This window comes from Eumetopias jubatus, unplaced genomic scaffold (genome assembly GCF_037043125.1).
Source record: "Eumetopias jubatus isolate StellerSeaLion01/CBP00866 unplaced genomic scaffold, mEumJub1_p1.0 scaffold_1, whole genome shotgun sequence".
Taxonomy (NCBI): Eukaryota; Metazoa; Chordata; class Mammalia; order Carnivora; family Otariidae; genus Eumetopias; species Eumetopias jubatus.
The window spans coordinates 6,340,146-6,362,893 of NW_028274807.1; the positions used below are offsets into that span (position 1 = coordinate 6,340,146).

The 22,748-nt window shown below is 47.5% G+C and overlaps 1 protein-coding gene across 1 annotated transcript; it reads right to left on the reverse strand.

Moving 5' to 3' along the window:
• Positions 1-20,079: 20,079 nt before the first annotated feature.
• Positions 20,080-21,751, reverse strand: B3GALT5 (beta-1,3-galactosyltransferase 5). The gene is made up of 2 exons (XM_028126421.1): positions 21,722-21,751; positions 20,080-21,015 (listed from the first exon to the last, which is right to left on the reverse strand). The coding sequence occupies exon 2, from the start codon at positions 21,013-21,015 to the stop codon at positions 20,080-20,082; it is 936 nt and encodes a 311-aa protein (XP_027982222.1). The 5' UTR covers positions 21,722-21,751.
• Between the last annotated feature and the right edge of the window lie 997 nt (positions 21,752-22,748).

The following is a 22,748-nucleotide window of genomic DNA, read 5'->3' on the forward strand; positions in this document are numbered from 1 at the left end:
CCTGGTACACGTGACTATGGTAGGTTACATAGCAAAGGGGAATTAAGATTGTTATGGAATTAAGGTTGTTAATCAGCTGACCTTGAAATGGGGAAACTATCCTGGATTAACCCAGTAGGTCTAAAGTTATCACAAGGCTCCTTAAAAGTAGAAAACCTTTCCTGGCTGGTGAGACCCAGAAAGATAGCAGCATGAGAAAGACTCCACCTGCCCCCCATGATCTGAGGGTGAAGGAAGAGGGTCAAAAGCCTAGAACTATAGGCAGTTTCTAGAAGATGAAAAGGCAAGAAAACAGATTCTCCCCTAGAGCCTCCAGAGAAGAATGCAGCCTGCCTTGCCAGTACCATGATCTTAGCCCAGGGAGACCCGTGTTGGACTCTGACCCACAGAACCATTACATAATAAATTTACATCGTTTTAAATCACACTGAATGTAACAAATGAATTTTGGGAGAAGTGACATCCTACAACATTGGGTTTTTCCAAACATGAATATGCTATGTCTCTCCATTCCATTCATTCTTATTTTGTTCTTCGATTAAGATGTATAATTTTCTTCACAAAGTTCTTACATATTTTTGTTAAATTAGTCTTAAATAGCATGGATTTTGTTGCTGTTGCTAAAGGACTCTCTTAAATTATTACATTTTAAAAACTTTTATTTTGGAATTGTTATAGACTCACAAGAAGTTGCAAAACTAACACAGAGTTATTATCACCTTTTAAGTGGTTGTTGTTAGTATGTTCTTGACTTAGATGTATTGATTCTATATCTAGCAACTTTGATGGGCTATTTATGGTTTTACTAGTGTTTCTGAATATTATCTTCAGATATTCAATCATATCACCTGCAAATAATAAACATTTTATTTTTCCCATTTCAGTCCTTATCTCTTTTTCACTTGTTTTATTGTACTTTTTAGATCCTGCAGTACAATGCTGAAAAGAAACAGTGAAAGCAAGCCTCCTTGTCCTATTTCTTACTTTAAAGCAGGGTTTCTCAATCTCAGAATTATCGCTACTGTTTAGGAGGTTTAGCAGAATCCTTGGCCTCTACTCACTAAATGCTAGATACCATCGCACAACACCTGCCCCTGAAGGTTGGGACAATGACAACTACTTCCAGGCATTGTCAAATGCCCCCAGGAAAGTGGTATTTCCTCTGGTTCAGAAACATGCCCTAAAAGACAGTGCTTCTAACATTTCATCATTAAGTTTGATTTTTGCTGTAAGCTTTCAGTAGGTGCCAATTAGGATTTACTGGTTTATTACAATAGAAACTGACTCAGGCTAAACTGATCACAAAAGCAGCAACAACAGAGAGATATCAGGTTCCTAACATAATCAATGAGAAGGCTGAGAAAACAGGCATAGAGAATGTGAACTAAGGGAAGTTATGTGGAAACCCAGGGCACAGGGAATGTTCCAAGAACAGCCTAGTGAGGGTACCGGCCAGGTGCTTCTGCACCTGCCACCAGAGAGGACCCCAAACCAGACCTGCTTCTTTGTGAAATCCATTTCCAATCAGGGTGACTGGTAGAGCATCTGATTGGCTAAGCTTAAGTCAGAGTGGCAGGGGTGGGATGGGGGTGGGCTCTACAGGCAGAATCTGGCCTTTGGGGCTTCTAGAATAGGATATGGGCTTAGACTGTCACTGAGACTCACAGAAAGGTGGATTTCCCAAATGTAGGAAGGAGACGCAGATGCTGGACAGCCTAGAAGTGTGCACAAATATTGAGTAAAATATACCTGTATGCACGACCATTACCTTTATCAGGTTGAGGAGATACTTTTCAAATCCTAATTTACTTTGTTCGTTTGTTTGTTTGGCATGAGGGTTATAATGGTTAGTTTGATATGTCAGCCTAACTAGGCCAGAGTCCCCAGTTATCCAATCGAATACTAATTGGGGGCGCCTGGCTGACTCAGTCAGTTAAGTGTCTGCCTTCAGCTCCGGTCATGATCTCAGGGTCCTGGGATTGGGCTGAGTTGGGCTCCCTGCTCAGCAGGGAGTCTGCGTCTCCCTCTACCTCTGCCCCTCACCCTGCTCGTGTTCTCTTTCTCTCTCTCTCTCTAATAAATAAATAACATCTTAAAAAACAATACAAACACTAACTGAGATGTGGCTGTGGAGGTATTTTTCAGATGTGGTTAACCCCTGCAATCGGTTGACTTTAGATAAAGTAGATTACTCTCAATAACGTGGGTTGGTCTCATCCAATCATCTGAAGGCCTTAAGAGCAACCCTGAGGTTTCCCAGTGAAGAAGAAATTCTGCCTCGTGACTGCAACATCAGTTCCTGCCTGAGAGTTTCCACCCTGCCAGCCTGCCCTACAGATTTCAGATTTGCCAGCCTGCACAATCATGTAAACCAATCGCTTGAAATAAATCTGTGCATGTGTGTGCATGTGTGTTTTCTATCAATATAGAGATTTGAGTAAAAATATATACTGGTTCTGTTCCTCTGGAGAATGCTGACTGATACAAAGGTATTAGTGAGAGAATCTTTTTTTTTCCTTTGAGGCAGAGGCAGCTAGTTTCCCCCTATTATCTGTTCTTTTTCTTCCATAGCAATAAAATTACAGGAGACACAATGCCCCTCATGACTTTCCCAAAATTCCTTGCAGCGAGATGTGGCCATGTGACCACATTCTGGCTAACAAGCCGGGATGTGAAGAAGTGCGTGCAATTTTCCTGTCTTGCCCTTCAAGGTGCAGGGGAAGGAGAAGAGGGGGCATGCTCCTTGCTTGACCATTCCTCCCCTCTTGCTAGCTGGAATATATCATGAGGGGAGCAGCTGGACCAGCCATCTGGATGACAAGATGGAAGCCATGTGTTGAAGGGGCAAAGAAACAAGTGAGTCTGTGTCACTACTAATCATGAGTCACCATACTAGCTTTGGACCATCCACCTAGAGTTCCATGTGAGACACAAAATTCTATCTTGTTAAAGTTGCTATTATTTGAGATCTTTCTGTTCCAAGAGTCAAAGTTCTATCCCATCAACACAAATTACACCAATATATTTTCTAACATTAAACAATATTCTCATATTTTTAATATACTTCAAATTCATTTCAGTAGTGGGTTTTTTATTATTTTTACATCTATTTTCATAGGTGATTGGTCTGCAATCTTCCTTTCTTTTACTGTGCCTGTCGAGCTTTAGTATCAAGGTCATACTAGCCTCTTAATGCTCATGGGAAAATGATGTCCCCCTTTTTCTATTTTCTGGAATAATTCATATAATAAAAGTTGTTGAATCTTGGAAGATAAACTACTTCCCATAAGTGCTTGGTGAGGTGGCCCTATGATTGACCACTGACCCAATTTTTATAATTGAGTCATATGTTTATATATGTACATAATTCTGTTTCTTCCTGGGTCAATTTTGGTAATTGTTTTCCTACAAAATTGTCTCAGTTCTTAGATGTTTTCAACACTTTGTCTTTCCATATTACATTTTCTACTTAATGTAGTTGGATTTCCTCTTTAAAATTTCTAATATGTCTGCTGCTTCGCTCTCCTTTTCTTAATCATTTATACCAAAAATATATACCTCTTTATAAAAGTACTTTAGAAATGTTTTGGTATTTTATTCTATAAGTGTACTTATCTGTACAATTTTAATTTTGTTGCTTTCTGCTATCATTATTTTATTATTACCACTTTTTTTTGCAATTACTCTATTATTTTTGTACTGAGTGTTTAGATCATTTTCAGTCCCTCTTTTTATTTTTTTCCCTTTAAATTTTTTTATTGTTATGTTAATCACCATACATTACATCATTAGTTTTTGATGTAGTGTTCCATGATTCATTGTTTGTGCATAACACCCAGTGCTCCATGCAGTACGTGCCCTCTTTAATACCCATCACCAGGCTAACCCATCCCCCCACCCCCTCCCCTCTAGAACCCTCAGTTTGTTTTTCAGAGTCCATCGTCTCTCATGGTTCGTCTCCCCCTCCGATTTCCCCCCTTCATTCTTCCCCTCCTGCTATCTTCTTTTTTTTTTTCTTAACATATATTGCATTATTTGTTTCAGAAGTACAGATCTGTGATTCAACAGTCTTGCACAATTCACAGCGCTCACCATAGCACATACCCTCCCCAATGTCTATCACCCAGGCACTCCCTCCCTCCCACCCCACCCCCACTCCAGCAACCCTCAGTTTGTTTCCTGAGATTAAGAATTCCTCATATCAGTGAGGTGATATGATACATGTCTTTCCCTGGTTGACTTATTTCACTCAGCATAACACCCTCCAGTTCCATCCACGTCGTTGCAAATGGCGAGATCTCATTCCTTTTGATGGCTGCATAATATTCCATTGTGTATATATACACCACATCTTCTTTATCCATTCATCTGTCGATGGACATCTTGGCTCTTTCCACAGTTTGGTAATAGCCAAATACATTTTTAAATACATGCTCCTGGGGTTACAATTTTCCTTCTTAGTCCTGTTTCAGCCTCATCCAGGCCTCTACTAGCCCATAGGGCCCCTTTGTGAGAACTTTCAAAAGTTGTTCTCTCTGGGTAGACCCAACTTTCTGGATGCAGAGCTTGGCTGGTGGTGCTTTAGTTTGGAAGAGGAAAAGTTGCCCTTCATCTGGGCAGATGCCATTCAGCACCATAGGGCATACTGGATGATGAAGCTTTAGTGTCCCAAGCCCCTGCCCAAGTCCCCTTGTGCACAGCTGCCCTAGTCACATCCAGAAGTATTAATAGGTTAAATAACTTTTTTATTCAGTCCTATATATTTTTGATACCCATTTTCGCCTCTTTAACACACAAATTCTTTAGAGATATGTTTTTCAGTTTCCAAACATGTAATAGGAAAGAAGAGTGGTTTTTTGAGGGGATGAGAAAGAGACTTGTTCCTCCCTTTGTCCGTGCAGGGCTTCACGAACACCCATCAGCATGAGTTATTAATTGTATTTACTTTTCTGGGTTTAATTTTCTTTTTGCTGATGTCCATTGTGCAGAGATGTGTTTTTCCTTTAGATGTATCATAGTAAAATCCCAGGATTTTTTTACAAAAATGCTTTTATTTCCCCCTTATATGCTTAAAAATGTCTTTCTTCTGTTTTTACACTTCGTGGATAGTTTGGCCAAGTAAAAAAGGCAAGGTTGGAAACAATAATCCCTGAAAGAAAAAGTCCCTCCTAGCTACTGGTACTGATGCTGAGAGATCCAACGCAACTCTGAAACCCATTGTTTTTCCCTCCAAAGCTTTCAGGATCCTCTCTTCGTCACAAGTGTTTTCAAATGTCCTGTGGTCGTTGTGATTCTGTCATCATCCAGGATGATGAACACCTTGGTGGGCCCATAAAATTTGGAGACGTGTGTCCTTCAATTCTGGGAATTGTTCTTGAATAATATCTCCCCTCCTGTTTTCCCCTTTCCCTCAGGTCCTTCTCTCGGGACCTTCCGTTTCAGGGTGTAACCCATCCTCTTACTTTCTGGTCTGTTCCGCCACCCTCCATCTTTGTCCTGTTGTCCCATTTACTAGATTTCCTCACATTTATCTTCCACCTCCTCCCAAGAGTTTCCCTTCTCTGTTGTCATATTGTCAATTTCCGAGAAATCCTTTTGGTTCCCTAATTGTTTATTTTTTTAATAACCTCCTCCTTCTGGTTCTTCTGTCTCCGAGGACAGTCTCTGAAGATTGTCTTTCTCCTGCTCTCTGGGTCCTCCAGGAATTCCTGCTGGATGTATTTGGACTCTCAAAGGATATTATCTTCTTGTGTCTCAGATAAAATCTAATTGTCTGTAACTTGGCTTGAACATTAGTTTTCCACTGCTATGTAAACCTAGCACAGACGACTTAGGACCTCATGGTTCTGGCCAGGGTTCTACTGAGCCCCTCATGCCGTCCCAAGGTGCCAGCCGGGATGGACACTTATCTGGCAGCTTTGGGGAAGCATCCACTTCCAAGTTCATACAGGTTATTGGCAGATGTGGTTCCATGTGGCTGGAGGACTGGAGTTGCGTCTCCCTGCTGGCTATCAGCGAAAGACTCCCACGTTCCCTGACATACAGCCCCTCCATCATTAAGCTAGCAACAGCATGTTGTACCCTTCCTGAACATGGCGTCTCTCCCACTTCTTCATCTGCTACCATCCAGAAAAAACTCTGCTTTTAAAGAGCTGTGATTAGACTGGACTCACCCAGATCATCTCCCTTTTCATGAACTCCAAGCCAACTGGCCAGTGATCTTACTTACATCTGAAAAATCCTTTTTGCCATGTAATGCAATATATCATGGCCATGATGTCTCATCATGTTCACAGTTGTGGGGATTAAAGTGGGGAATCCCACGGGACCGCTTCGGGATCCTGACTGTTTCAGAATCTTACGAAGTCATGCATCATCTGGCTCTAAATTATCTGGTCTGTCATAGCTCACTCTGCTGTAACAAAATACCACAGACCGGGTGGCTTAAACAGCAGACATTTATTTCTCACTGTTCTGGAGGCTAGGAGTCCAGGAAGAGCAAGGTGCTACCAGCCAATTCGGGTCCTGGTGAGAGCCCTCTTCCTGGTTTTCAGGCAGATGCCTTCTGGGCTTTCTTGCCATGTCCTCACATGGCGGAGAGAGAGAGAGAGATCATCTTGTACATGGCCCTTCTTGTGGGACACTAATCTCATTCGTGAGGGCTCCCACCCTCACGACCCAATCACCTCCCAAACCCCACCTCCAAATACCATCACACTGGAGGTGAGGATTTAACATATGAATTTGGGGTAGACACAGGCATTCAGTACATGGCAAGTCTTATTCCTGGTCCTACCCCTTTAGACTCTGCTTCAGGTGCCAGGTAAGTGCCCAACTCAACAATGCTCCTGCTCACATTCAGCCTCTCCTGGGTTTTTCTCTGAGCCCTCCTGCTCCTCCCATGTAGCTACTCAGGTTAGATTTCTTTTTCTGGAGAGCTTTCCTGGTCCCTCAAGAATACACTAAGTGCTCTCTCTGTGTGCACTTAGCATGGAACGGATCAAAACCTTATCACACTGTACTATGAAAGTCTGTCTACCAACCATCTTCTTTAATAGAAAATAAGCTCCATGAGGGCAGGAACTCTGGCGCACAATAAACATTCAACGAAAATTTGATAAGTGAATGTGTAGTAATTGTCACTCAGTAAAGTGTTAGAAAACTCCTTTAAAATGCGTAACTTTAGCTCTGATTGAATTCCAGGCTTTAGGCAGTGGAGTCAGAGTTAGAACTCCAGGGTCAGTTTCTAGCTGTATGACTTTGCTGTGGATGGAATGTCTCTGTCTGTCCCCACCCACCACCCCACCGCCTTCTCACCCTGCTCCAAATCCTTACACTGAAGCCCTAATCCCCAGTGTGATGGCATCAGGAGGTAGGCCCTTTGGGGGTGGGGGAGTGATCAAGTATATATGAGGTCATGAAAGAGGAGCCTTCATGAGAGAATCAATGTCTTTATATGAAGAGATACCAGAGAAATGAGCCCTCTCCCTACCATATAAAAACATAACCAGAAAGCATGCCTCGCCAGGAACCGAATCTGCTGGCATCTTGATCCTGGACTTCCAGCCTCCAGCACTGTGAGAAATGAATTTCTCTTGTTTAAGCCCCCCAGTCTGATGTTTTGGTTCTGGCAGCCCTAGCAGACCAGTACACCTGGAAACAGGTGATTCGACTTAAGAGCAAGTGTCAGTGGAGAGGATGGGAAGAGCCCTGAGGACTCAGCTCTGGAGTGCTCCACGTGGTGGTTGGCTAGGTTGAGAAGAGGAGATTGACCCAGGGAAGGAGACAGGAAAGAGGGACCAGGAGGTGAGCTGAGAGGGAATGCTGCAGGCTGCAGGTTCTGGAAGCCAGGGGAGGGAGCCCGAAGGAAGACGGTGGGCCCAGTGGTGCCAGCTGCAGGTGCTAGCCAGGAGAATCGGGGTGCCTCCACCAGAACTCTTTCAGTGCCACATAGAGGAGAGGGGACATGGGAGCTGGGGATGGGTGGTCAGCGGGAAGGTTGCTCGTTGGAGAGATTTTCCTCTTAAGGAAAAACAGAGAAAGGGAACAGTACTGGAAAAAGAGGGAGGTCTAGAAGGTTGTTTTTGAGTGGGAAGCGAGAGCATGTTTGTGTGCTGTGGGAATATTCTAGAAGGGAGGGAGCAACTGGAGTTGCAGATGGGAGGTGGGGTGATGAGTGGGGTCTGTGAGGGAAAGCAGAAATAACAGGTGAGGCAGAGCAGGACTTTGAGGGGACCACAGACACCCCACAGACACCCTCCAGCCTGGCTGGAGGACCGGAAAGAGCAAGTCATGCATCCTTTGAAGACATTCCCTTCTCTGCCCACTGCCAGGCCTCCCAGGATCCTGACCCACAGCCTTGCACCCCCTCCCTGGCCCCTCCAAATTCTGCTTTGTGTCTGAGATGGGCCGCAAGGAGCAGGGGTAGACAATGATTTCAGGTCTGCAGTACCACACAAATTGTGGCAAATGCACATGGAAGTCAAAGAAAAACGCATCTGTTGCATTTTATATCCATTAAATGACACTTCGAAAGACCGAGGATCCAATCTATACGTCAGAGATAAACTACCATGAAGATTCTAACGGTCTTAATTCATCAGGCCTGATTTCTTAAACTTAAATGACAGCTTTCAAAAAATATAAATTATACAGGAGAGGAAGAAAATTTAAAAGGATGCCTGCCTCCTCCTGCCCTGGGCTTATGGTTCTCGCAGGATACCTCACCCCTCACCACCCACCCAGACACCGTCCCCCTAAAGACCTTCCAAGAGTCAGAGCCCCATTTCTTTGCTTCCTAAATCCAGGGAAGCAAGAAATCCCCAAATCTTACAAAGATAAGCATGTCAAATTGTTCAGCACATTTTCCTAAAATCAGAGTCAAATTTTAAAAATACTTTCCCAAACACAAAATATAGGAAACATCAACACAAAAAAAAAGTTCATCACATCTAACTACAACTTAGAACTAACCAAGTTAACTGAAAGATGCTATTTTAATAACTTAATTTTTATTAAAGATAAATGTTAATCATAAATAAATACCTATGCCCACTCCCGAAAAATGACATGAGTCTAGTATATCCCCCTAAAATACAGACAGACATTTTCAAATATCATTCAGTAACATATAAATTCACTTTTATTTCTTATCTTTTAGGAAAAACAAAATTTAACCACAAAGTCTCCTTGGTTAACAATGGTAATTTCCATTCACGGTGGATTTTCCTTGATGTCGCATATGGCCATGTGTAAAATAAGTAAATTCTCCCCTAACCTGATAGTTTCCATGGCAGAATTTAACAAAGGGCCTCGCTACTTCTTTGGTTTATCTCTCTGGGCCGAAAGGACTGGCCCCTTGAGACAACGGACCTAGCACTGACCTCCCAGGAGCATGTGTGTGACAGGAGCTCTGGGCCAGGCCATGGAGATACCACACCAGCCATCTCCATTCTGCACGTATTAGGCACTCATCTCGTAAACCAGAGAATGGACGTAGTAGAACAGACGATGCAAAACAATGGGATCCCCAAAAACACATTTGGCTCTGTAAGTGACTTGTCTACTTATATCTAAAGTTGATCAAGTCTGATAAGGAAGGAATTTTTTTTATTAAAATCTGATGTTTCGTTTGATGGTATTCATATTGAGAGATGCTAGGACACATTCCTGCGTCCTCTCCTCATCCACTCCTCCAGCATTTTGTTGCTCTTGGCCCCACACTGGGGGTAGGTGGCTTCCCTGCTCAGTTTCAGGGCCAATCTGAGAGTGAGGGGTTCTTCCCTGGTATGGCTACTTGAAAAGCAGGAAAATCATGAGGAGCTCGTGCTTCTAAGCTCCCAGTGGCCACAAGCTACAAATCTTTCCATCTATATTCAAAACAGAGAATGTAACCATATTTCATGTCCCAGAGACATAACTGAGAGTTTATTTGATATACATCTCAGCCCTTGATGAAGTTCCCTAGTGTTCACATACAGATTTTTGAGTTCTGTAGAACCAAACAGAAATAAAAATAAGTGGCAATAACAATCTATAAAAGAGGCTTCAGGAATTGGTGTTGGAAGGGACCTTATGGTGCACTTAACTCCTGTACTCTAGCTCACCACTCTGCCTGAGCATGTCCTTCTGGAAATCACCTTAAAACCCACTAGATAGGGCACCTGGGTGGCTCAGTCAGTTGAGTGTCTGCCTTTGGCTCAGATCATAATCTCACAGGGTCCTGGGATCGAGACCCACATCGGGCTCCCTGCTCAGCCGGGAGTCTGCTTCTCCCTCTTCCTCTGCCCCTCTCCCCTGCTTGTGCTCTCTCTCTCTCTTTCAAATAAATAAATAAATAAAAACGTTAAAAAAAAACCCACTAGATAATTATTGGTATATCCTCTCTACCACGCACCGTGCCAGGGACCTCGACAGAGCAAAGAGTAAGCCTGGAGAAGTTTACAGTCTCCAGGAAATAGCTAAACCATCAGTCCTGATGTGACAAGTACCAAAAATTAATTCTTAAAAAAAAACCAAAAACATGAGAAAACAAGTATTTCCAAATGGAAGACACGGAGAAAAGATAAACATCTTCTCATCTATTTTTAAACGAGAAGGCACAGCAGCTGTTATAGTAAAACGGGCTTGTTAATTATTTAATCTATCACAGAGCGATAGGGTCTTAGTGTGGCGAGCCCCGAGCATCACCAAGGCCAAGCTGTCCCTTTCAGCCTGTGTATCAGGCCAGAGGACTCTGGACAGCACCGCACCCGGTTCTTGCTTGTAAGAAACACACCTATAGTCAGTAGGCTGCTCGATCTCTTTCATTTTATTTCACGCTTTCTAAACATTCTGCCTGGAATTTGGAGTCCAGGACAGCCTCTAAACACCGTGACTGCTGATCATCCCACAGCCCATGTTTCCAGCACACCAGCACCCCACGTGGCACATACTGGGTAACAGGCATGTGACCGATTGTACAATGTTGAGAACAAGTGACCTCTCAAGCTCCGTGCTGTTGTCCCAGCGCTGAGGAGGATACCAGGGGCACCTGCAGTTGTACATCCCACATAAGCAAACAGTGGGTTTTCTGACCTTCCCACACTCTTGGGGAGGGCAGATGGCACATGGAAACCAGCTGCCGTGGAGCGTGGTGCCTCTACCTAAAGCCTTGGATCTCACACACACACACACACTGGGAGAAGCAGCATGTCTGGAGTGTTGACAGATGACTTGTTTCACCAGGATTTTGGGTAGTGAGAGACTGGAACTAGAGGCTGGACTAGTCTGGAGGGTTCATGTTCTGGAGCGAGATACTTGTCTGGGGAAATTTGAGGGACTGGGACAGGAGGGGTCAGAGGACTCAGCTAAACAGGAGATTCTTGGGAACACCCCAGATGACAAAGGGCCAAGTTCCAGAAGGTCAAATAGGACCTGGAAGGAGCAGGTGGAGACATGTGTCAACACTCAGAAAAGAAGTGGTGGTCCAGGCAAAGGGACAAGACGGCAGATCCTTTGGGTGGGGCCAGCCCTGGGTTCCTGTGGAAGACTCTGGATGCCTTGTCCACCCTCAGCCCCGTGGGAGCACCTGCCATCCATGCCCTGGCAAAGGGCGAGGCATTAAAGACCAAGGGGCCAGGTCTCTGCCACGTCTGAGCCCCACTGAATCACTGAGCCCCCACTCAGATTCCTCAGCTCAAATCCAGGGTGTTAATGATGATAAGAATGGAGACCCCAAAACATTGTGAGGGTTCAGTGGGACAGCTTCTGTGGAAATGGGTCACGACGTCTGGCCACAAAGAAGGTGCTGAACAAATGCTTTTTCTTTCAGTTGCCAAGAGAACAGATGACCCAATCACCTTCTTGACATTGTGTATTTACCCTAAATAGCTAAAGCTGTTTGCAAAACCCACAGCCAAGAACCTCAGCTTGACCCTTCTTCCTAACATTCTGTAAAAAGCACTGAGCGTATCTGCCCCACGGGATGAATAAATAAAAGAGCAAATGACTGACATTAGCTTTCTGATGCTGGCTTCTGACCCGGGCTATGCCGCTAACTGAAGGACTTAGAAAAGTCACCCCATTCTCCTCCCTGGTTTTCTCATCAGTAAAAAGGAGGCTGTTCTTAACATTAAGAAAATCATAAGGAAGAGAAGAGGCATTTACAGTACTGAACTGTCTATTGAAAAACTACCCTGTTACACATGAAATATATGTGTGTGTGTGTGTGTGTGTTCAGTTCAAAGCCATGTTGTTCAAGGGTCAACTGTAATATGAAGGGCCAGGGAATTCTTATTCTTTTGGTTATGATTCATTATTTCAATGCCTGTTTCTTTTAGAAAATATGAAATTCTTAAAATGCTGGAAAAAAAAAAGGAGGCTGTTCTTTAAACCATGGATAATCTCTAAGGCACCTTCCAGCTCCATTTTTTATAACCTGTTCAGATTTTCATACACTCTGAATTCACTGAGTCTGGAACACTATGCTCTGCAATTTTGAAAAACTCCCCTGATACCAGAATTTTTCCAAAAGTGCCAGGGAAGATTCAAGGAGGAAAGGAATAGTCTTAAAGACCCACCCAAAGATCTCTTGATTTGCACACAGATCACTATAAATATACCATCGTAGTCTGCACCAAAATTCACGGCCCAAATACTATCATCAAAAACACCCACGTTACTGAGTAGTCTACACACGTTGTCTCAGCCACCTGTCAAAACAGGCCCATGAGGTCTAGGAGTCCAGTGACCCCCTTCCTGAGTAACGTGGGCCATCCACTTTCCTCATACCTCGGCTGACCATGGTATGACCCCGATGTCCCAAATTCACCTGCACAGCTCAAGAGAGTGGACATTGCTTCGTAGTTACGGTTTTGAAAAATGACCTCAAATCCAGAGGGTGGCTTTTAGTGTCCCGAAGATGCTACGTATGTGGTTATTTATATACAAAAAAACAGTAGGACTGAAAAGTCACGTTAGTGATCCCGTGTGTGTTTCCTGGCAATTTGGTTTATTGTTTTCATTCTTCTGGGACTAAAAGTTGGACACAGTTGGGGCGCCTGGGTGACTCAGTTGGTTAAGCATCCGACTCTTGGTTTTGGCTCAGGTCATGATCTCAAGGTCATGAGATCAAGCCCCACTTCAGGCTCTGCACTCAGCGGGGAGTCTGCTGGAGATTCTCTCTGTCTCTCCCTCTGCCCCTCCCCCACGCACACACTCTCTCTCTCAAATAAATAAAATCTTTTAAAAAATAAAAATAAATAAAAGTTGGACACAGCTGAGGAAAAGAGATAGATTTCTATAATTATCAAAAGAGATGGAAGGGAGGTGTCAAGGGGGTGTCGGGTGAGACAAGGTTTGTGTGTGGAGGCTGGAGGGCAGGAGGGCAGGCACACAGAGTACATTATAGGGTCCCACCTACTTCCCAGGGTCTGAGGCTCTCTACTACCGAGAGGGGGCATGAGGTCAAGAAGCACTTCTGTAAAGCCCTTCTAGATTTTCAGGTCACGGTTTGCAGTAAAAGCTCACTCCTCATTTACTGATTCAGGGGGAGCCATGCTGTTGGCTCTGTTCTAGAATCCTCCCCCTTTCAGCCTAGGCTCTCTGATTCCCCTCTAAAACCGTCTCCCATAAAGACCATTTCAGTTCCATGCAACAAATATTTGTTGAGCATCTACCATGTGCCAGGAGCTGTGCTAAAAATTTAAGGTGCATCTGGGGCGCCTGGATGGCTCAGTCAGTTAAGCATCTGATGCTTGATCTCAGCTCAGGTCTTGATCTCTGGGTCATGAGTTCAAGCCCTATGTTAGGCTCCATGTTAGGTAGGGAGCCTAATTAATTAAAAAACAAAAAAAGATTTAAGGTGCATCAATGAAGGAAACAAAAATCCATGCCTGCACAGAGTTCTCATTAAAGTGGGTTGAAATAAAACAATAAATGAAATATATTATAATAAATCGATGTTATATACTTTGGTAGAAATTGGTAAGTGCAGTGGGAAAAATAGCACAAGGTAAGGGGCCGTGGGATGGGGCAAGGTAAGCCTCACCAAGAAGGTGATATCTGACCAAAGGCTTGAAGGAGGCAAAGGAGTGAGCCATGAGACTCTCTGGGGAAAGAGTAATCCTGGCAAAGGGAACAGCCAGTGCAAAGGCCCTGCGGTTGGTGAAGTGTGTCTGGGCTGTTCCGGGAAGGCAAGGAGGCCAGTGTGGCTGGAAAGGTAGTGCTGTTCAAGGAGGCGAGAGTGGCAGGAAGGGGACAGCATGAAGGGACCAGTTTAAGGAATAGAAACAGATAATGATACTAAAGATGTGGCTTTTCCTCAGAGATGGGGAGCCACCGGGGAGCTCTGAGAAGACAAGTGAGATGCTTTGGCCTCTATCTTTGGGGAGCGCTCTGGAAGCTGTTTTGGGAATAGACCCAAGGGGTGCAGAGGTGGGAATGGAGACAGCGGGCACAGGAAGAGGAACACAGGTGCAGGGGCAGGGGCTTGGGCAGGCGGCAGCAGTGAGGTGTTGGGAAGAGGTTGGCCTCTGGATACAATCCGAAGGTAGAGCCCCAAGCAAAGGAGACGGAAAAGGAGCGGCAGCACGTGGGAGGAGGAGAACAGAGAGCACCAAGCGTCCTGGAAGCTGGGGACGGAGCTGGGCCTGAAGCCAGCGAGACCAGCCACGCGGCCAGGCAAGATAAGGACCGAGAACCAGCCCAGACCAGCAATGGGGGTCCTCAGAGAGCTTGATAAGAACCAGCTGGCGGAGGAGGCAGCAAGGTCTGACAGGAGGGCACTCGGAAAGAACAGGAGGGGAGAAATTTAAGACAACAACACGTAGAGCTCCCTTGTGGGGCTGAAGTGCCCTGTGCAGGAGTCCTGCGCTCCACCAGGTGGGAAGAGCAGGAATCAAGTGGAAAAGCAGAGGGGCTGGCACCACGGAGCCTAGTCCCAGCGCGCAGGGCTGGGAACTGGGGTTCAGACGCTGGTGGGTGGGCATGTGGAGGGGCACGGAGGGCATGCAGGAGGTGCAGCCTGAGCCCCCGATGCAACGAGCTCCTGCACCCCACTGAACATGGACAGGCGACCTGCTGACAACCTGGGAGGCCCACCCAGGGGGGTCGCCCCCTAAACATGCAACTTCTCAGCTGTGCCGGCAACCTTGAGCGAGTTAATCCTTCCCTCTCGCCACCTGGGCTTCCTCACCTGCAAAGCGGGGCCATGGCGGGCAGCCCCTCCCCGTAGAGCTGCTTCGAGCATTTAAGGATGTAAAGCATGTAGCGTGCTCATCTCAGCACCCAGGAAACAGGGTTCACCATCAGTCATTCCCCCCTGGACACCCAAGGGTGAAGCCACCAACCAGCCTGGCTCCTGCAGGTCCCAGGGCAGAACTAATGTTGGTTGTCATGAGAAGAGCATCGCTTTGCCTCCCAGTTCCTGCTGTCGCAGAGCTTCTTCCCCTCGCGGTCAGGCAAGGTGGTGTCCGGAACACAGCTGGAGCCCGACAGGCAGGCCCTGAGGGCTCGGGCACTGATTTTACTCAGATGCCTCCAAAGGCTGGTTGTCAGTATCTTCTTGGGTCTGGAAATGTGTTTGCCAGTTGGATAGAGGCTTTCTGTTCGAGGACAGAAGAGGTTGCTGAGGTGTGCAAATGTCTTTTAAAAGAAATCATTCCAAGATCTGGGGCTGCCCGAGTCCCTTCAGAGCGACGGCAGGGCATCGTTCGCCGCCAGGAGAACCGAAGCAAGACGTAACAGGCCCTAGAGCAATGTGGCAATAAAATCCCGCCACACCCCACCCGGATCCCTCTGTCCTTCCAAAGGCCGGGCCTGGGGAATAAGCGGCACTTATGACAAGGAGAGGGATCACCAAGGGACCGACTCCAACCCAAATGGAAAGGACCCTACCGGGGATTTCTGGCCACTCCCACCGCCATAGGGCTGGAAGGAGTACCCAGCTGGGTCCATCTCATCAAGATTAAACTTGCCCTCCCCCGCCACCCCGGACTTCTCCAGGACCCACCGGCCAACCACACCTACACTTGTGAACACCTGAAGCTCTGAAATTCAAAAGACAGTCATTGGGCGCCTGCGTCGTACAGTCGGTTGAGCGTCCAACTCTTGATTTCAGCTCAGGTCATGATCTCAGGGTCGTGAGATCGAGCCTGGCATAGGGTTCCGTGCTCCGTGCAAAGTCCGCTTGGGATTCTCTCTCTCTCTCTCTCCCTCTGCCACTCGTGTTCATCTGCCTGCTTGCTCTCTCTCTCTCTCTTTCTCTCAAATAAATAAATCTTTTAAAAAAAGCCATCACTGCAAACAGGTAAGGAATGTGGTGGACCATCATCCCCATCACCTTCTTTTCTCGCATCTGTGTCTCCCATAGGCTTGCTGCTTCAAGCAGCGCCACGCCCTGGAAAACACCTCGTTTGCCCCTGCTGGGTTAGGGGTCCGGTTTGGTCTAACATTTCCTGGGGTGGCTCTGGGTCTCTTCTCTTGTCCTTTCACACCTCGTTTGTCCTTGCTAGGTGAAGAAAAAAATAAAAGTAACCATACCCCTTCTTGTCCTGGTGCTTATGTCTTCCCTGATCATAATAGGGCGTAAGCAAAATGTGGGGAAGGGGGAAGAAAAGTCTTTGCTCCAAATTACTAAAAACATTGTCTCAGACTGCACTAGAAACTTCATTAGACCGCTGGGTATGTCATGAACAAGTCCATGGAGAAGCACATAAGGATGTTCCGTGAGGCAAGCTTGCAGAGTGGTCCCAGGGCCAGGCCCACCCCATTTACAGAGCCAATAAACCTCACACAAAGCCAGTCCTCCGCATCCACCCACCACCCACTGACCCGATTACAACAACATGTTCCCGTCGACCGGCCATCACTGGTATACTACATGACCCCTCCTGTGATCTTTGTGGGCCCTCCACCTGTAATCTGACTGCCCAATGAGCCCGCATACTTAGTACCATTTTGTGCAGCTGCCCACCCAAAGGTGCAGCAAACCCCACCTCCCAGCTCTGCCCCCCTTTATATGCAGCAATACCCACCCCCCACAACTCAAACATGGCATATGATCTAGGAGATATGGCCTTGGTGTCAAGTTCCCCAGACTGTCACACAGGGCCACAAGTATATGGCACCGCTGATGATGGAGACCTGGATGATGACAAACACTCCCTGTGGATGCCCCACAACCGCTCACCCCCTCAGTGCCCAGCCCCCTCCCCAGGGCTCCTGGGTCTAGCTGAAGGAATGGTCTTCCTAAGAATGTCAGATGGGAAGGCGGACACCAGTTCAATGTCTTGATACCAATAGGACTAGTGGCAACTGTGGGACATGCTGCACCGTCCCCTGAAAATATTCAAATGTTCCTCGATAACCCGTCTAACACTCAGCTATCACCACCACGGAGGTCCAGGGGAGCCGGAGGACAGCTGAGTGCTCAGAGTCACCTGAGTGGAATCCGTGATGGGACCAGCCGGGGAATAACGTACAACGCTGCCACACAGAAGCCACTGTGTCCACAGTGGTGGCTGAAACCGGACAGTTTAAGCTTATCTAAGATTATTAGACTCTGGCTTCCATGGTTTTAGATCACCAATTAGCCTTAGACTATCTACAGGCTGACCCAGGGCGAGTATATGCTATTGCAAATCCATCTTGTTGATTCCACATTCATGTTTCTGGAGAGGTAGAACAAAGGGATGACATCATCCCCCAACAGGCCTCCTGGCTCCATAATTTTAAGGCCCCCACGCTCAAACCATCTGGGACTCCGTTAAGGGGTACCTGCCAAGTGTTCCCTGGTTCTTGCCTTTCCTCGCGCCCTTAGTGACCATTTTAATGCTGTTTCTATTTGGGCCATGCTTCTTTAATTTACTTGTCAAATTCATGTCCCCTAAACTCCAACAGCCCCATATCCAGCTGATGCTCGCACGGGGATTCAGCCCACACCTACCGGGGACCATGTTCTCATGTCAGGATTAAAGCAGAGAGCGGGACATTGCCATGACCTCCAACGAGAGGCAGCGTCTACACCCTTGATAAGCAGGATAACAGACACGGGAGATGAGACCTCCATCCACGTTCCTCTGTAAACATCAGGTGGATGAAATCTCTCCGAGGGCCATGAGACAGTCAGGGACCACAGGAACAAGCCCCAAATGAAAAATACTATGCACCTGGGGCACTTCCGGTCAGCTGTTCTTCCTGAACTGATCTTCTCACAGAGCAGAACCAGGGTCCGACCCCACACCGGCCGGACTTCAAACAACAGCCGGGGCCATGTCCTGTTGAGGCAGGAGACAAAAGGAGTCTCCGCCATCCTGGAAGACCGTGGCTCCAAAAACACCAAAGAGCTGCTGGGTTGCCTGCCAACATCAGCCAATCAGGACAAGGCACTTTTCCATCCCTTAGTAGCATAAGGGACAGGAATGGGAACACTGGAGAAAGTAGGAGCTTTCTCCAATACAGTGCTGCCTGTGCCTTTGACTGTTGGGTCCCACCTCACTTCTATCGTTGTTGGGCCCAAGACCCCGGCTCGCATAACAGCGGCTACAGGGACACACACCCCACCCAGGGTGGACAAGTAGGCACAGACCCAGCCCTGCTGCTGGAGGAGCTCCTTCACCCTCAACAGCCCCCACCCACCGTTATCTTCCGAATTGGGGACAGCCCTCCTGCAGGACCAAGGCTCCGACAAAATCTGGGCTTCAAACAGTAAGCTCAGTCCCTGACTGTCCCGCCTGGGAAGGAAGGTTTCCTGAACATGGCCCAGCATGTGCAGAGCAGCCAGGATAAGGAAACACGTCTGCAGAGAAGCAGCGGATAGGAGAAACGCTGTTCAGGTTAATGCTGCCACAGCCATTTTGCAGCAAATACCTCCTCCTGGGCTCGGGTAGGAGCGTGGTCCGGCTTCTGTGGGTTACCCAGCCGTGTGAGGCCTTCACTTTGAGTGCTGGTAAAGTCACGTCAGGTAAAGTAAAAAACAAGTACGAACCATTCCTACGACCAGGAGCAGGGTGGCTTAGCATGTAATCCCATAGCCGCTGAACAGGTGAAGACCCCTGCCAAGCAGGGCCTCGCCTCCGCAGCCTGCAGAACAGGCTCCTACAAACCTCCAAGCGGAAGGAAATGGAAGGTTAATGTCCACTCCACAAACTCAGTTGTTCCCTGGCCGTCTGAGAAATTCCAAGAAGATGAGCCTGGGCCAGGCGTGGGAAGCAAGCACAGGAAGACAGCCCCTCTTGACCAAAGCTCATTTCAGGGAGCTCATGCCGTGCCCTTGGGGATCCTGGCAGTGTGGCCAAGAGGTCCGCTCGACAGGCCAGTCTTTGCAGTTGTTTCGAAGCCGAATCTGTAAACACGGTCTTCTGTCTAGAGAAGGCCATTTCTCAGGGGCGACGGCCGGGGATGTGCTTGCTCTGCTGTGAGCTGAACGCCGAGCTGCTCACAGGGACTCGGTGTCCCCGCTCAATCCACTGCAGTGAATGAGGGCGCTGGGGGCGTGCTGCTTCAGCCCAGGGACAGCCCTAAAAGCTCAAGGACTGGGACTTGAAGTGGAAGGGACTCCTGAAAGGGGCTGAAGGATGCCACCACCAGGCTTGCCTCCGAGTCCCCCTGGCCTCCACTCCCCGCCAAGGGAGGCAGGACGGAGGAGCAGGCCAAGCCGGCGGCTGCACCTGGGTTCTCACAGGGCTGGATTTCCACCCCTGCCCCAGGGTTTGTTGGCTGGGAGACTTGGGACAAGGCGCTGGGTTTCTGTAAGCTGCGGTTGCCTGGTGTGTAAGATGGGGATGTTGCCACACACCGCTGCACGGAGACACTGATCCTGGACATGGGAAAATGGAGGCGTGTGTCAGACACTTAGCGCAGTCGTGTAGGACCCAAGGGATGGCCTCTGTTATCGCTTGGGCACCCAGCAGTCTCACTCAGGCTTATAAACTCAGCTACACAAGCAGCACTAGAAGACAGCACCCTTGCCTGCCTCTTCCTCCTCCCTCCTCACTCCCTCCCTGCCCCACGATGACCCTCAGCAATGCCACCCGAAGAGCTTCCAAAGCTATCACTGTGGGTTGTCTCAAGTGTGTCCGCATGGGCCCCTGGGCTCGCTCAGACAGCTGGACACTCCTCTTCCAGAGAATTCTCCAGAGCCTGCCAATAGCTCAGCATGTTGCGAGGCTTGACGAAATGGCAGGCCACGATCTTCCTAAAACGACACGTGGAAAATGCCAACCCGTTTGGGAAAAAGGTCTGCTCGGAGTGGAGTTCCTCCAGCCTGATTTTCAGTTTTGCCAGACAGAGCCCCACGAAGACGTCTTCGAGCTTAATGAACGGGACGCTGTCGGACACATCGTACACCTGACTTGCCACATCACTGGAAAACACGTAGCCAGTGCCCGAGCAAAAGGGCGGGTACTTCTCCCACGGATATTCGTATTTGCTGACAAACCACTTGTTGTGCTTGTCCCTAATCGGAAATTCGTTCAGTTTTAAGAAGCCGGTAAAAAACCGAGTGGTTCTGTTTTTCTTGAGGAGCAGCTCGGTCAGGTAGTAGATGTTGACAAACATGTCCGAGTCCGTTTTCATCACGAAAGCCGCCTGAGGACAGAAGCGGTGGATCCACTCGATACCCATCATGGTCTTCAGGGTCAAGTTGAAGTAGGCATCCATGAAGTCCTTCTGGATGATGTCATGATGCCGCCGGCTTTCCTGCACCACCACTTTCGACAGGTCCTTACTGGATGTGGCTCCCAGAAGGAAGAAGGTTTTTATGAGTCTTCCATGCACATTCTTTTCCTTCCCCCACGTGTTCCGGATGACCGTGCGAGCAAACATCTGCTCGTGGGAGGAGGTCACCAGCAGGACAAGGAAGGGGGGGTCCTGCCTGCAGTTGATATCTGGAAGCTGAAGGAAGTTCCCCCTTTCTTTCTTGAAAACAAATGGCTCGTCTTTAAAAGGAGTCAGGCTGTAGATGCTAAAATACAAACAGAGGGCTCCCAGGACCACCAGGGAAATGTACATCAAGTGCATCTTCATGTAAGCCATCTGAAAGGAACAAAGCGCAGCGGTCAGACCTCAAAAGAAGGAGCCTGTTTAGCTTTGCCCTGGGACGCAGAGATGGGGGGAGACACCCACATCTCACGGCTCATGTTCCAGAGACTCTGGGGTCTCACCGCACACAGAGCTGGAGAGCTGTTATCCAAAGGTGAGCATGGATGCCCAATAGCCACATTCACTCCACAGGGTGCGATCGGAGCACAGGGCTCCAGGCCAGCCTGCCCTTCACCCGTGGGAGTCCCAGACTCCCCCCCCTAAAATACGGGACCAGATCTCCCACTAGGTCCTCCCAGCTCTGCCCAACCCTGACTCCATAATGAAGTCCAACTAGAGAACCTGCAAGACTGTTCTAGATCTAAACGCATGAACCATCTGCCCTCTTCTCTGATCAAACCGAGCACCATTTTATCACACCCAGAAAGAAGAAAGACCAATGTTCGGATCTGCACAACTACATTCATCCCCCTTTATTTGTGGGAATACCTTCCAAGATCCCCAGCGGCTGCCTGAAGCCAAGCATAGTACCAAACGCTATATATGTTGTTTTCTCCCCTACATACGTTCCTATAACTTCTAGTTTTTAAATCTGGCACAGTAACTGATTCACAACAATAACTAATAATAAAATAGAGCAACTATAACAACAAACTGTAATGAAAGTTATGTGAATGGGGTCTCACTGCGCTATACTCACCCTTCTTGTGATGATGGGAGATGATAAAATGCCCACGTGATGAGATGAGGTGAGGTGGGTGGCACAGGCGTGTGACGTCGCGTTGGGCTACTGCTGACCTTCTGACAATAGGTCAGAATGGAGACCATCTGCTTCTGGACCACGGTGGACCACGGGTGACTGAAACCTCAGAACACAAAACCTCAGATAAGGCAGGAATACCGTAAGTATCTTGGAATTCCATCCCTCCTAGCAGTGCTTATTTTATTTGGGGGGGTTACTTCTTTAAATCTCCTGATTCTTTCTTCTTGTGCCCACACACCTCTGTCATTCTCAGCAAATCCAGGACCACCCATGTTAATGTTACAACATTTAGAAAGCAAGTAACTCACTTTTTCCTGGCTCTGATGACCCTCTGGTTTGAAAGCTAAACCCCAGGGTAGATTCCAAGAGGAAACTTGCCGAAGAGCTGTCAGTGAATGCCGTTGGGCACTGTCCAGTTCTGGACTCACTGCGTTTACCCAAAATGATGATTCCCTTCCTCAAGAGTCACTATAAGGAAAAAACAAAAAGAATAACACCATTCAAATCAGCATGCCTCACCAGCAGCTCCTCACCATTGGCCATACCAGGGTGTGGCAGACCCACATCACCACCTACCTAGGTGACCTTGAGGAGCATTTGGGCCCCACTGCAGCCCCGTTTTTCTCTTCTGCAAAGTGGGTGTGATCAAGAGATGCCACCACACGGTGCACCTGTTGACAACAATAACAGCATGCAAATATCCAAGAAACCTGTCAGGCCTGATGCACTAGGACGACACCCAGAGCTCTGGAAGGGGACCTGGTGGACCCATAAGTCAGCTTCAGTCCAATGTCTCATACTAACAATTGACCTCCCTACATAACAGTCTTATAGGATTTGACACAGGTAAGAGATGCGTCAGTTCTCAACTCAGCGTCCCTGCCTTCAAAATGTCATCCTGGGGGCGAAGCTCAGAGGGGCCAGCAAGACAAAAACCAACCAAGTGCAAGGAAGAAAAGGGTCA